At 40.7% G+C, this 16,373-nt stretch overlaps 1 protein-coding gene across 3 annotated transcripts in view; it reads right to left on the minus strand.

The window, feature by feature from the left end:
* LOC122865443 (thrombospondin type-1 domain-containing protein 4-like) overlaps positions 1-16,373 on the minus strand; it is a 42,079-nt gene that overhangs the window by 20,030 nt on the left and 5,676 nt on the right. For 2 of the 3 annotated variants that reach the window (XM_044173997.1, XM_044173910.1), the window contains one exon: positions 14,120-14,256. In XM_044173997.1, the coding sequence (XP_044029932.1) occupies positions 14,120-14,256 (137 nt within the window). Of the gene's footprint in view, positions 1-566; positions 763-14,119; positions 14,257-16,373 lie in introns of those variants that run through there. The other variant, XM_044174088.1, reaches the window with a different exon arrangement.

The following is a 16,373-nucleotide window of genomic DNA, read 5'->3' on the forward strand; positions in this document are numbered from 1 at the left end:
CTTTATAGTCCCAGGACAGGCCTGACTCACTGAGTCTTACACTAGGAGGGAAATCTAATCCCACAAGTAGCCTGTGAATGTGCTGTGGAAAAATAAACCGCTCAGAGAGCAAGCAGAGCCACAGTGAAAACAGCCATACTGTAAATACTTCCACTCAGTAGATGGACCACAGGATCATGGAGCCACACTGACAGTCCAAGTTATGGATTGACACTGTCCAGTGCTGCTTACAAGCACTAGAAACTGGCTGGAAATGAGTACCAGGTTTACTTGCATCTACATTTGTGAATTTAGATGTCTTAATCAGATCTACTTTAATTAAATTTAATTTAACTTTACTTTAATTACCAAGTTCAATAAATGCACAGCATTTCTCTTGGTGACATGCATGTGGCGGCACATCATCAACTTCCAAAACCTCAATGCAAAGAGAGAGTCCAAAACAAACTTACACTGAGTAATGCATCATGCAATGCAACTCTTAGAGCCAGAGTGTTAGTATCAATGGGAATCCCCACTCTCTCCCAGGTTCCTCCAGGACCCAACAGAGGTGAAGCGGGTCCTACCTGTGACCGCGGCTTCTCCTGCACACTCATGTGGAGGCAGACGAGCAGCAGAAGAGCCAGTCCTGAAAGCATTCTCTCATGTGGCCACAGAAATGTTCGACCAGTCTCTCAGGCTTCCACACGAGTCCAGTGGCTGCTGCCGTCAGCCTCTTCCTCGCCTCTGTAGCTCTGAGAATGCCCAAAAAACCCTCTCACTACAGTGCTGATCTCTACGAGATCCCCTTGTAAACTGAGCTAGGGGAGGTGCAGCTGGGGGAGGTGGAGGGGGGGACGGGAATGGGGCTCTTTTAGAGGAGGGAGTGTGAGAGGTAGAAAATGAATAGGAGGGAGAGAGAGGCGGGAGGGAAAGGAGGCAGAGAGGAGAGTGTGGCAGCTACTGCTGACAGTAAATTGGAACCCACAGAGGAAGTTTTGGGGAATATTTTCAATGTGACAGAAAAAGTAAGAGAGCAAGGAAATTCTTGCAGGGCTGAAATTAGTGTGTAAGCAAAACCACTATGGTTAAAATTGTGTGGAAATAATGGCCATGCCATCTTCTAGGGATGCCAACAAATAGGAATTACAGAATTACACACTTAACTTCTTAATACTACAACACCACAAACCAGAAAATGGAGCAAAATAATAAAGTCCCAAGGTCTCATGAACATCCTGAAGTGGAAATAACCCAATATGGAAAACATTTGTTGTTTCTGCTCACTCTCAGAAGCAACAACTCAAAAACAATACGATCCCTTTGCCCTCTTTGAGCCCCCCAAATACTTAATTACAAGCCACGTTGCAACACTGGAAGCACGACTGCGGCAGCCAAAAGGACCAGACTCATCATATGGTTTTCCTATTGCGCCACCATTGTTTCCACGACATTAAACTCTAATTCACCAGGACATACTAAGTAAGGAGTACACTCTTCATCCTAGTAACTGACAGTTGGTTTTTTCATAAAATTATATAGGCAGACTGAGCGCATTGGGGATATTGTGGCTGGACTTGTTTCTACATAAAGACTTCTGCAAGCACGGGCCTGGAATAAGCATGACATAATTGAAAACTTTCGTGTTTTGAAGTGGCACACAGAGACCACAACAGGCTGCTGCAAAGTCTACTGTATGCACCGAAAGGCTGTTTCTCAGATGGCCGAGCACCAGCGCACACATGGTGGGACTTATATAAATATAAATCTCTTCGGGTTTGGAAGGTATTTGGCCTCATCATTTCTCTGCTTATCTTTACCCCCTCCTGCATAGCACATCCTATCAGAGCAAGCCAGAGACACTTTGGCCAAACTGATGCAACCAATATATGGAGTTATTAATAGTGGAATAGATTTGATATCAAGTGGGTTGTAAATGAGATTTAATGGATGACTGACCCAGTGTCAAATAATGTTTTTCCATGTCTTCATCATGAGTGCCAACATGGCTGAAGAATTTGACAAAAATATCTAATTAAACTTTTTCTAACCAATATTGCAATTGCAATTTAAAATGAGATTATTTTCTACAAATTAAACCCCAGGCATGTATTTGTGTTCTATATAGTTTAAGAAAGACGTGCTTGTGCCAAGCATAATCACAAACTTCATCTTGTTTTAACATGAAAATAATAATATACAATAATGCAGTTGTTTTTTGTCAAAATCTTGTAAGTAAACTAGTGAGTTTTTTTAATGGAACAACTGACCAATTTAGCTCACATTTAAGCATTATAATATCAACCATACTACGAATGTAGTATGGTTGATATTACTCAATAATACTGAAATACAGTCATGACTTGACTACTTGAGTTTTATGTAGTTTGGCCAACTCAGAATCAACGTTAATTAGCTATTAGCTAAGCTACAGATGAGTAATTTTGTGTGTTGCCAGTTGATATGTAGTGTAAGTTAAAATTGCACACTTTCAAAATTGCAATTAATTTTTCAGCCCTAAATGACAGTAAATGACAATTACAGCAATAAACATATACCGTACTTAGCTGTGCAGACAAAATTTGTAAAAAAAAAAAAAAAGAAAAAAAGACAGGTGCAAACTCAGTAACTGGGAAGATGACAAAATTATACCACTACAGTCCTTTAGGAGGATGCAAATGTGTAATGTTTTAAACACCAGCTCACAGTAATCTATCCCCATTAAAATTAACAGCTATTATAAAGCTATAATCTATATGTGCACTCACGTGTAATGAGTCAGCTGAACAGATTGCCAAATATTTGCTTGGAAATGATATGCTTGTTGGCACTTTACTTAATAAATCACACCCTGCCACCTAATATTCTGTAAAGCCGTTTCACAGAGCAAGCAGAGGCATTGGGTGCAAGAAAGAGTAGCAAGAAACAAATATCTCCACACCTGGCTTGGTTTATGTTGGAACAGTGTCAGCTGACACACACACACACACACAAATATATCTGTCTGGCCTAGTTCATCCTCCCAGTAGCATGTGTCCTTCTCAAAACAAAACAGTGAAATTGTGAATGGCTTTCTCAAATAGCTTTGTTTTCATAGTTAAATCCCTCGTCCTCCACCCCCATCACCTCACACACACACACACACACACACACACACACACACACACACCATGAAGCAGCATGTACAGTATTCAGTATGCAGGAGGGGAACAGCTCTATTCAGCAGCCCATCCGTCATGATGAACCTACAGACATCGTCTCCTGTTCCCCTGAACAGATCTCATTATGGAGCCGTAGCGCCCAGAGGTCGGGCGGGGCCAGACTGACTCTCCAGTACACCCCGGGGTCTTTGTTTCCTTCAACAAATGGGTCAGCCCTGAAGCAACCTTGGCTCCAGGCGCCTGATTCCAGCAGTCTCCAGCCCACACACGTCAGAGTCGTGCTCTACAGCAGGTGGGCTCAACATTACTGTACACTGTCAGGGTCCGGCAGACACACGCTCATACAATAGCTGTATTCAGCTCCTGTTCTTATTCTCTGTCACATTTCCAGCCTGTCTTGGCGTTAGCTGTTTGGAGGACTTTTAAATCCAAAGCTCATTAGTGGAACCATGACTCCAAAACATTTTTAGCAGGTGTGGCCTCAGTGGGAAACACTCTACCTGGCAGCTGTAATGCCTCTGTCATTAATCTACCTTACATCATGCTTCATACATGCTCACACTGAAGGATGGGAAAAGAGGATGCAGGGCCCCCGAATTGCAAACAGCAGTGCAAACATACTTCTGCAGCCATATTCACAATCTAACAAATCTCCATTGCTTTGCTTTCCAATCATATTTCAACATCTCCATTTATTTTATCCACCTATTCTAAACAGTCAACACTTTAAATCTGTTAACTATATCAGTACAAGTTAAGAAAAGGCAGAAAGGAGGAAGAGAAAACACATGATTTTTTGAGCATCTGGGATACATATTAGTCAGCAAGGCCAGGCATGTAGGTCCCATGATTGTTTCCTTTGAGCAATGTATTTGACTGAAAAAGGCAGGACCAGAGTGGAGATAGGCGGGTTAATGAATAAAGCAGGTCGAGAGGGATTTGGGCTGGGAGGGGCAAGGTGTGGCTGAGGGATGCTGCTTTTCTGTGCTGCTTCTAGCACAACAGCAGCTGACGGTGGATGAATAGTTACTGTACATCAGAGGTCTCGTACCAAGTGCACAGATACTGTATGTGGGGTTTCATTTCAACTAAACACTACAGCAGATGATATCAGTGATTAGTTCCCCATCTCTGCCTGTGGTGTTTGAATGGAATTTAAAAAAAACGTCTCTCTGTGGCACATAAATCACACATGCTAGTCTCCAACACTGTGGCTTCATGCATGTCTTGTCCTACTAAACAGAGCTTTGGCGAAAGTTCAATCAAACATCTTTTCTCTCACATCCCTTTAATCCTCTGTAGGCGAATTTCTGCTATTTCTTCCCATCACTTCCACTTTCCCACACTGTTAAAGTCCCCACATTCTGATGTCATAATAGCTGGTCAATGATTGTTCTGCCTGCATTCCACGTGCCAATTGGTCCTTGGATGCTGTTCTTTAAAATATCATTGCAACACACCACCGCCCCATCACCACCATGACCCCCAGGTTGTCCAGGGAGATTCAGGCTTTACTTCACCACCACCAGCATCTAGACTCTGTGGACTCCTGTCCTAACTCCTATCTTCAAATGGGCCTATGGGCTCCACATTGACAAAGTCTTTCTCCCTTTCTCTCAGCTGATGTTAACGGCTAACCCAAAACATGTCACAGCGTTATATTGCTTACATTTCACGTGGGACTTTCATAATGCATGTGACTTGGTTGATGCCTTGGTCTATTCTGACCAACTGTGGATGATGTAAGAAGTGACAAGGGAAATATGTAGTTAATAATGTAATATGTGCTTGTTATAACTGTGTGGTACAAGACACCATATATATGGCAAGACTCAATTACAGAGGAGATACAGTAGACAGAAAAAAAATTAATTAGAATTTTAAAATTTTCAATAAACTGCTTTCAAGTGTAACCACAATGATAGATGCAACTGCTGTCCACGAGAACTAGACATCTATGAACAGCTGAGATGAACCACTTGTCAATTTTGCACTTGCCAGGTAGTATTATGAATTGTTGACCATCTATACATCTTGGACTTGATTTGTTGATAATGTTGCTCACAGTGTATAGATACGGGTAGACTTGTAACCCCTGGACCTTTTAAAGCTGATAGGTGCTCGTTAAGGTGGAACTTTGACAATCCAAACACACATAAATTCAAAATATAGTATATGGTGTTATCCATCTATAAAAAGGCTTGACAATTCAGTGACAACTTCTCTTTTTCCATTTTGTAAAAGTTGATCACAGACACAAACTATGGCCTGTAGAGGCTCTGAGGCCCGTTCCTTACTCAGTAATCTTGACCTCAACAAGAAACTTTTGTGAAACCCAGAACTGTGACTGACTGACCAGACAATGAACAAATAGACCAGATACGTTCAGCTTTAACTCATTTACTTCTGTGTTTAATGTCTTTATACACCTGCTGGAGGCCTTGTGTCAATAAAGCTGTTAGACGCCATCAGATAAGAGTCTAATTAACAATGGGGTTTGACCCTGAGCAGCAGGGAACCTACAGCACAGACGCACTCTCTTAATAACAGATTTACACATTTACAAGAACACATATAAAACATCCATTTATAAATAGGCATTTATAATTAAGGTTGTGTACACAAACAGATATAGTCTCACATAATATTCTCAAACACCTAAACACACATTAAGTGCGACATCCACTCACACACACACTCGCACCTACGTTTCTTATCTTATTCTCAAATGACCCTAAATGCCCAGTGAGCGCTGACCATACGTTGAGAGCTCCAGATCTCCGACATTCCAAACAAACCGATGAGGCATAAAATGTGCTCAACTGTCTCTTCAATTGACAGCCACCCAGATAGCAGCCAATCACTGTCAACAGCCGTCTGTCTGATGGAGACCTGTGTGACCGCCGAGTGCTAAAAATAGAACCTTGTATCCGTATAGTATACCCTCATAAATCTGTCTCTGAGACCGGACACTGGGACTCACTGCTCTCTGCCCTCGAAACACTCACTATATATCAACTATCCCCAAATCACCAGCATCCATCCATCTTATCAGCCATCTCTTCATCTATTTACAATCTGTCCACCTGCTTAGTCTCCACACAGAACCACACATGCTGAACACATCAGTTCACTGTGACGACACAGCTCGGTTGACCATGGCTCGGTCATGATATCATGAGTCAGCGTGCTGTGAGGGAGATGCACAATGATCATGGCAAGGCAGGGCTAAAGACTGTGACAATGGAAAAGCATCACAGAATAGGAGTTCAGTGTATATAGCACAACAAAATGCTAATAATTACAAATATTGAATATATATTATAAATAATAATAATAATAATTTCCACACCACAGCCAACTTTGCAATGTTCCCATTTTTTTTCTCCGTTAGGGCGTAAACAAGGTTAAATAGGAAAGGTGTATGGATCTGATTGTGCAAATACTTTCTTTATTTCTGCTGACACCAATATTTGAAGGCACTGGCCCAGCTGTTGTTGTGCTGAACTGCCAGAATACGATCAGGAAATGGAAGTTCAACCCAGAGCTAAACACTGGCTGTCTTTTACTCTCCCCGTAGTCCTGTGTGGTACCAGGAAAATATAACCCAGACAATGTACCAATGTACTTTCACTGAAACTAGTTCACGTTTTTTTATATTAGCAAACAGGACTAAAAGTAAAGTAAGGCAGGACTGAGCAAAAAAAAAACAAACAACATTATTCAGAGGAAATTAACACACCAAACGAAAAGACAGGATATAAACAGAGGAACCACCACCAGTGTGTTGGAAACACATCAAATGGAGATCCCATCAAGACACTTGCTTTTTCACAGCTTGAAGGAGGCCCCACTTACAAGGTTAAACACTCCCCTGTCTCCTGAAGACAGACTTTATGAGCTGTAGCAGAGGTGTGGCGGTGCAGAACAAGTGTCTGTCCCACAAACCCAGAGCTCTCAAGCCTAGCGGAGTTGGACAGGTGAAAGCCAGTAGGGGGGACAGCAGGGCCGATCCAGGAGGATGAAGATCCAGGAAGTTTAGGCCAAGCTAAGACATCAATCTGTCATCTCCTTCACATCTTAACTTCTCAGACACCGTTTATCTTAACTGTCCTCCAACTGGAATTCTCATATTCAAGCCCTCTTGACAGCAACAAGCGTCCTAAGAAGTGTCATTAAGGAGGATACTATATCTCTACTAGCTCCGGGGTTGCAGCTCTATAGTTATACCTGACCTTTGACTCCGTGTGGAGGGGAGACAGAAACAGTATCTCTCTTCCAGGGATTAAGTGAGCATTACATAAAGAGCTATATTTTTATTAATTTATGTTTTCTTTTCATTACAGACAAATACATTGTGAAACTTTAATTTTCAACTTTAAAATGCACACTTGCTAAACCACTGTTACACTTGCACGGCTCTTAGCTAAACGCTAATGTCAGCACGCTAACATACTCACAATGACAATGCTAACATGCTGATTTTTAGCAGGTATAATGTTTACCATGTTCACCATCTTAGTTTGTCACACAAAGTACAGCTGAGGCTTATGGGAATGTCATTACTTTTGCAGGTATTCGTGTATAAGCCAAAGTATTAGACAAAGCATTAGATGATGTTGCTGGATGAAAAATTCATCCTGAGGGGAACATGAATGTCCGTACCAAATCTCAGGGCAATCCACATCTAATAGCTGTGGAGACATTTCATTCAAAACCACAAATATCACCTCATGGTGGAGCTACAGGAAAAGTCACAAGTACTAATTGTAAAGACAGCATTTTTCTAAAGCAAATGCCCATAATAACTATTAATGCATATGTCCAATAACTGAAGACAAGCTCTGCTGACATGAATCCATAACCTTCTGCAGTGGGTAATGGTGAGGGAACACCCTGTGAGCGTGCAGCTGGGGCTTGTCGTGACAGAGATGGGATTGAGGTATCTCCACCAGTCTTTGCCAGGCAGGCTGTATATCAAAGCACTCATCCCCCTTTTAACAAGTCTGCCTGTCCACCACAGCGGGGAATGCATAAAACAGATGCAGCTGTCAGAGGAGAGAAGTGAGGAGTGGCCTGGGATGTTGTTTGATGAGTTTGGGCCTGAGCTGCGCTCTTGCTGCTGGGAAATATGCCAGTCAGAGAGGAAGACTGTGGCTGAGACCTCGACACTGCTCTGGGTTGGACGTAGCTTCATTCTGTCATCTTTATTGAGAGAGAACAATATGTCACCTAACTGTGGACAGTGGCAGGGAGTAGTGCAACTGGGATTAGACTAGTGATTGCTAGATAGATTTTTACCCTCAGCTGGGCCCACCACCGCCAGCAGAGAAGTGTGTGGTCACCCTTAAAAAAATACACACACACACACACACCCTTCTCAAATGCCCTTCCTTGGTATAAAAGAGAGCGAAGTCGCAGCTCAATGGAATTCTCACCATAAAGGGATCTTTCTTTCACTGTTCATCTGAAATGAGTAGCCACATTCAAAGGGGTTTTGGTGCCTCAGAGCTGGCTTTTTCAACGTGTTCGTATACACATTCATCAGAAGTAGTTCCACTTTTAAAAAGACAAATGGTGATCCTACGGAAACTGATCAAAGGATATCAAATATACGCAACATAACTCAAAAATCATGGCCATTCATAGTCCTATTTTCTAATTTCACTAAAATGACAGTGCTTTCCTTATTTCCAGTTATTTTTAACTGCATTATATCATGTGTTACATATAAACTAATTGCAAATTAGTGATATGATAAACTTAATCATGTCATTATAGTACTGTGGTTGTTTGAACCAGAATTGAATCAAATAGTATTTACAACATATAAATCTACTTTTGAGATTAGTTTTATCCTATGTAAGTGTCAGATGAGTGGGATTTGCCACACTGGACAAAACAAAAAAAAAGATGCTAGGATGGTCTGATAATTAAATGAAAGTGTCTGACACTCCATTGGTCAGCTTTTTAGCCATGCAAGCAGTATGGCTCTAGGGATGACAATGTCGTCCACTCGATCAGTCCACCACAGAAATCTCTCAACAACTGTTGGATGGATTGCTATGAAATCTTATACAGACATTTGTGTTCCTCAGAGGATGAATTGTAATCACTTTGGTGATCCTTAGGATCAACTTTTGTGGTCTGCTGACTTTTCATTTAGTAACATCATCTAATGCTTTGCCCAATACTTTGGTTTATGACCAAAAACCTGCAAAACTAATGACATTCATCTTTCATTCTTAGCTGCACTTAACTAATTAGTAAATGTTAGCATGCTAACATGTTAAACTAAGATGATGAACATGGTAAACATTATACCTGCTTAACATCAGCATGGTAACATTGTCATTGTGATAATGTTAGCATTTAGCTTAAAGCACCGCTGTGCCTACAGTCTCGCAGAGCCGCTAGCGTGGCTGTAAACTCTCAGTCTCGTTAGTTCCTTAGTGATCATTAAAATAATGTACAGAGACTACATGCGGAGAGCAAGTATCTAACTTCTAGCATAAAGGAGCTGAAGGCTTTGAAGATATTGTAATGAATCTCAGATCATCCCTTCAGAGTCTCAACACCAATGATAAATCTCTCTTGAAAACTAAAGTGACAAAAAATGGTTTGTTTTCCATTTTATGTGGACAAACAGGTAAAGGCAATGCACTGACTGTCTGTCCAAACCGATTTATTTCAGTTGTGTGCTGAGCCATCCAATCCAGAGTGCAGTGCTACTCAGCAGTTTTGAAGCAGCTTCTTGGAGGCAGAACAAAACATGAAGGAAAGCAAAGCCCCAGCAGCGCACATAAAGAGAGCTGAGTGTCCTGAACAGTGAGCAACTGTTCGGCTTGCCTACACTCTCTTAAATTCAGGATGTAGACTGGGAGTCAGCACAGGCACTAAAATGGAATGAAAAACATTGGCAGGCCATTTTAAACTGTGTGGGCACACCGTACACCAACATGGAAAAAACAATACCTTGAAATCTGCCATGTTCTTTTACTATACTTTCCAGACCTTTTGTTGGGCAAGAGCACTGAAACCTTTGTTATGAGCTGGTCAAAGTGCTGGCGACCACATCACCAAACCCTCACTCCATCCCACAGACAGTTCAGGACAAGCAGGTGCCAATACAACAGACAATTTCCGCTGGGCAACAATCCAGGCAGTGAGATGAGGATGAATTCACACCATCAGACAAAAGCTGAGTCCAAGTCCAAAACTATATGGTACCAACCTTGACTTGCTTAATTAGTTTTGGTTTTTAAACCTTAAAGACACTCTAATAGGCCAATTTGAGGGAGACTGAGAAATATGAGATGAGACCTGCAGTGGCACCAGGGGTCTAAGGTCAAATGAACAGGTTGTTATTCATGCAGCATGAAAAAGGTGTCAGGGAGAAGTATCAGGGACCACACAAACTGGCCTGTGTGCTAACATATTGTGTGAGTAAAATGTAGGTTCAACCTCAGCTCATGACATTGTTCCTTTTCTCTCTAATTCATTCAGTCATTTTCCAAAAGTCACTAATAAAGTAGAAAAAATACAATTTCAAAAAACACATGTGATGTGTGAGTGTGCACACAGTGTATGTGTCTGTATAAAGAAAAAGGTGTAGGAAAAAAAAAAAAAAAGATTCATTCAATATCGTATTAGGTATAACAGATTCAGTCTATACTAAGGGTAGTATTGTGCAACCAATTGCATCTGTTATCAACTAGGCTCTGGAAAGTTCCATAATATGTTTAGTGTGTGTGCTTTCAATGAGTGGGCTACAGTAGCTGTTTAAATGATGAATGCTTTGAATGTTTCATTTGAATAAAAGGATACACAAGTATTCTCCCTATTTATACAAATAGCAAACTTTGACCTTAATATTTTTCTCCCACAAAAACGCACACAGTTGGACAACTGGCTGGTTTCTTGACAATGTCATCGATGTGTTTTTGGGCTTCCAGAAATATGTACTTCAGTATCTCTGTGCTATGCAAGGACAGGCTCCGACCTGCTGGATCCCCTCTGTTTGAATAATTAGAAAGCAATTATTGTATGGTTTGGCGCTGATCTGAATCAGAAGTATTAGAGTACCTGGTAGGTCGGAGCATATCACTTCTGAGTGCCTTGGGGACAGTGCACCAGTTTGTACAGTAGCTGTGTTTGAGATACTACTAAAACCTGCTGATCTATATGTAGCAGTGTTTTAGTTTGGTTAGTTAGGACTTAAATAGACAAGTGTTTAGTTTATTGCACTTTAGTTTTATATCTCTTTAGTTTTAACCTTGTTACTGTGACTGGTCTGGAAAATAGCCAACAAAAATAATTTGATGCAAAAGACCACATACAGTTTTTGGAGGAAATGTGACAAAGAGATCAGTGAAAACTGGACTTTTAAAAACCAGAGCTGTACAGGGTATTGCTATAGCAACCACACAAATAGGGATCAAACAAAATTTTCCATGACAGCTTTCCCATATGTACCAAAATATGATATCCATCTTGGTCTGTCATTGTTGTTCGTCAGGTCAGAAAAGGATTAAACAGTCTGGTTTCCACTCCCGCAGGGCTTACCATAGAGAAACAACTGCAAACCGCATTCTTATGTAATGAATGTGTTAAACATGTTGTAAAATACAATCTGGTATATGCTTGTAAAATTCACTCATCCAGCTTGACTTTCCTTAGAAGAGTTCAGCAAATTTTACTCACTCACTATGCATTAAACACACCTTTCAAAATACTGGTGCTATGATATTCCTGCAATTCCAATACTAGAGACCATCAAACAGTTTAACACATATAGTGGACTGTGCTTTGCTGCAGTACTCAATCCTCATCCACCGAGCTGAGCAGCTGGTTGGCTCCTGGGCAGAGCTGAAAGCCGCAGGGCCACATCAAAACAGTGCACTTACTCCACATGGACCCTGCCTTCTGCAGCAGCCACAGGAACTACAGCCTAAAGGTTAGCTACTGACAAGCTTGATCCATCACTTATTATAGTATTTTGACAAGTTATGAAGTATCATGTTAGGTCATGCAGAGTGCACCAAACCAGCTGACCATCAGCTGATTCAAACAGGCACCAATCATGACTGGCACTTCAAACAAACAGTCTGTTCGGTGCTGCCAACTCCTCATTCCTCCCTGTGGTTCCTTCCTGCTCCATGCTGCTGATGAAGAGCTGTGCTGCTTGCTCCCTCTACCAGCCCAACCTCCCCATGTTAAGGTCTTTTTTATCAATATGCTTGCAATGACATCTCTGGCATTATGTATATTCCATATGTCATGGTATGTATCTGCTTAGGGCAGAACCTGTAGCGCTAACTACAATTCCCACAACAATGTTTAACTTCAATGATGAGATTTAAATTAAATTATCCAGATGTTTTTACATTATCTCTTGGGCTCGTAGCTGGGGTGGGGGGGTGGGGGGTGGTGAGGGGTGTCCTTTTCAAATGGCTGGACCAGCTGAGAAAATCTCAGTGGGGAGAGCGATGAGAAAAAAAAAATCTCTTCTCCCTGAAAAACTGCTGATGAGTTTGAATCCTCAAATACTCAGCCAGCAAAGTCTGAGGCAGGAAAATAAATGATTAATACCTGCAGATCAATACGTTTTGTATAATTGCTTTATTTAGACTCATAAATCACAATTTAGTTTCCATTATTAATAATAATAATTCCATACCCATGTGAGGGATCACCATGTCGTGTGTGTCAACAGTGGAAATGTGATCAAGGCACAAATGAGAGATCAGAGGGCTTTCTAGCTTGATTAAATCTTAATGTTGCAAAGATTGTCGCTGGATTACAGCGCATGGGAAATACAGAGCGAGGTCAGCATGACCAACTGGGAAGGAACTCTTTCCCCAACATATTTCTTCGAGTTAAACCCTGATCAAAAGAATGTTAAAGTGAATCCAGCACACTGAATACATAGCCTGCCTTGTGCAGCGACTTCTGTCTCTCCAACTCTGTGCTCACAGGTGTGTTTTCACAGTGTGTATTAAATACGGGGTCACAAGTACAAATATCTCCTACATTGAGATCCCAGATCTCCTGCTTTGGCCCAAGGGGGTAAAAACTTCCTCCTGACCTCCACTTCACTCCTCCACATCGCATAAGAAGAGCTCTGACTCTGATGCTGTGCTGCCCTCTGCTGGTCACAGCCATCATTACATCAGAACTGCTGCCTGAAGTGTATTACATTTTGGTCATATAGGAGATTAATGTCCAGTTCTTATTCACCTTTTATAATCAAGTGGTTATGATGTGTCACTTAAATGTGAGTTTATGGTGATCTCACAATGTCTGGGTTAGGATTAAACCTGGGTTATTATTATGGTATGGTCGTGGTTTACTTAGTCGGTAGAGATATAGCAAATAGAAAAATGACTCATTGTCAAACATGAACCATATTCCAAGACTGCAGCATGGAATATCCAAATAAAGTGTCGTGTTGTACCACCTGCTCATTCATTGAGCAAATTTGGGTGAAATAGGTGATCCACTATTGATTTCGACAAATAAGTCTCAATCCAACATACATCCTTCGTGTCCTCTTATTAATTGTAATTTGTATTAAAACTTGAAGGACACACAGGGATCCAATAACAATGGCAACTTATAAAAACAAAGCTTAAGGAAGCTCATGCTAGCATTTTCTGCAAAACACGTGCCTGTGTTATTTTCAGGTATACATCTTCACCAACACTAAGGATCTGGAAGAAATGGGGACAGTCGTAGGATAAAGGAAGCAAAGAAGCTGGCTTGTGACTAAAAGGTTGTTGGGTCAAATTCACAAATGAATAAAGCTTGTAGATTGATAAAGCCTTGGCAGCGAACAGCCACAATGAAGCTGTGTAGCAGCCAAGAGTAAAAAGCTCTCACTGTAAATACAAAGTCGCATGAACATGGAAGGATGATGCCGGTGATAAAGAAAACAAACAAAATAAAATGAGTAAAAAAAGTTTTATACTGTGGCCTACCGCACACTTTCCCGCCACACAGAGAGAAGTTTCATTCTGCCCACATGGCGTCCCATCGATCACTCTGTCTGACTGCCGCACGTAGAACCTGAACCCTATGGCCCGGCAGTTCAGTTCACAATGCTGATCCCCGGGAACTGAAAGGAGATTTAGGAGATTGTGACAAATATCCAGAAATTTAGATAAAATATTAGTATCACAGTGCATAGTGATGAAACTCAGTAGAATAGCCACAGAAGTGCATACAGTCCAATGAAAGACATTTGATGGACAGCACATAGTACAGCTTACTAGCTTAATAGCTTACTTTCATACATTCATCATGTGTCTCAATAGATACAATGTAGTACGTGTTAACATTAAATTCAATACTTAGTAACTATGAAATATAAAGAACAGATGGATTTGTAGAGCACAGCGAATGCACATTCAAAAGGATGAGAACTGTAAATATACATTAAGACCTTTTTGTAGCATAAGAATATTCAAGCACAAGTCTTCAAATACTTACTTTCTCAAAAGTTTAGAGTTGAGTGGGGCAACATTATGTCACCATGTTACAAACCCAAACAATGCCAGGGCCACTATTTCACCCTGGGGCTGTATTCTGTCAGATTTGAGTTATAAGTTTAAATTTCTGTCAGTCAAAGCCCTACAACAACAATATTTGACTAGACGAAAAATAACATTTTGTGTTTTTTTGCCTCAACCACTGCATTAAAATGACAACATAGCAATAGTTTAGAAGTAGTGTATTTAAGTAGCTGAAAGAAGCAGATAAATGGAGTTTATAAATTCAGAAAGTATCTAATAAGTTATTACTAAAAAAGTACTAATTCATAATGTAGAAAGGTTATATGAAAATGATTCAGTGTTGCATTTGATGACAAAAAAAACAAAACAGCAGTGAGCGACCACAAAGGATCATGATCCCTGTTCTTTACATTTTGTTCAGGTGCTTTATCAATTAGATATACTATAAGCCCAAAAGCAAGGTATTTCTTAAACAGATCTACAAGAGTATGTTTAAGCACTGTTCAAGATGGGTGTCAAATAATCCAGACTCAACCTCATACGTTTACCTGAGGTTATTTAATCTTTACATCTGCATTACCCGTCAGTCAAGGCTGCAGCACAAAGACGAGATCTCAGAATACACATCGGTTTGACAGGATGTTAATTTGGAGTCTGTTATTTCCATTAGTGTTCTCAGAGAAATTACATTTCAGGAGGTGTTTTGACTGTTGCCTGGATACTTCAGGTGAGTAAGGTCAGAGAGTTTCTTTGAATCTATCAGTGAGCTTACAGACAGGTGACATACTGTAGTGCTTAACATCATCACAACACACCTCAGTTCATATAGGTCATAGGTCAGGCAGCTGAAGATGTAAATGACAGTGATGTGATTAATTGTGAAATATGTGTGACCTTAAGATTGTGTAGAGTACTTTTTTAGGTTAGGTTAGGATCCTGATTATCTCAGACATCTGAGCATGACCCATCATTTTCTGTCACATCTTAAACACATTTTTATAGGCAGGTCTTACTTGTTTGCTCTAACTCTGTTATTTTGTTTTCTCTTTCTTTTGACCCTCTTTTAAACTCATGTTTGAGTTTTTTTTAGCCATGCTAGAGGCATGGCAATGTTGGTCGGTCAGTCAGTCCACCACTTCAGTCCATGCCATGAGATTTTGTACATTCATGGTGCTCAGAGGGTGAAGCCCACTGACTTGTGAGATCCCGGGACTTCATTTTCACCATGAGGTTGACATTTGTGGTTGAGTGAAATGTCTATTGGATTACCATGACATCTGGTAGACGCATTCATGTCCCCCTCAGGATGAATTGTAATAATTTTGGTGACCATAAGCATCATCAGATTAATATTTGAATTTGTCCAGTAACCTACTTAAGTTTGACCAAATATCAGCAAAACTACTGATATTCCCATCAGCCTCAGTTGTAGGCTACTATGTTTATTTCAATTAGCAAATGTTAGCATGCTAACACCCTAAAATGACATGGTGAACCTGGTAAATATTACCTGCTAAGCATTAGCATGTTACTATTTCAAATGTGAGCATGCTAATTAGACAGACAGATTGGTTTTCACAGCTAGCATGCTGATGTTAGCATTTAAAGCTAGCTCAAAGCACCGCTGTAATGTTACATAAGTACAGCCTCACAGAGCCACTAGCATAGCTGTAAATTAGCCTTGTTCTTTTTTTTTATGTACGCATGTTTAGCATTATTG

This window comes from Siniperca chuatsi, linkage group LG1 (genome assembly GCF_020085105.1).
Source record: "Siniperca chuatsi isolate FFG_IHB_CAS linkage group LG1, ASM2008510v1, whole genome shotgun sequence".
Taxonomy (NCBI): domain Eukaryota; kingdom Metazoa; phylum Chordata; class Actinopteri; order Centrarchiformes; family Sinipercidae; genus Siniperca; species Siniperca chuatsi.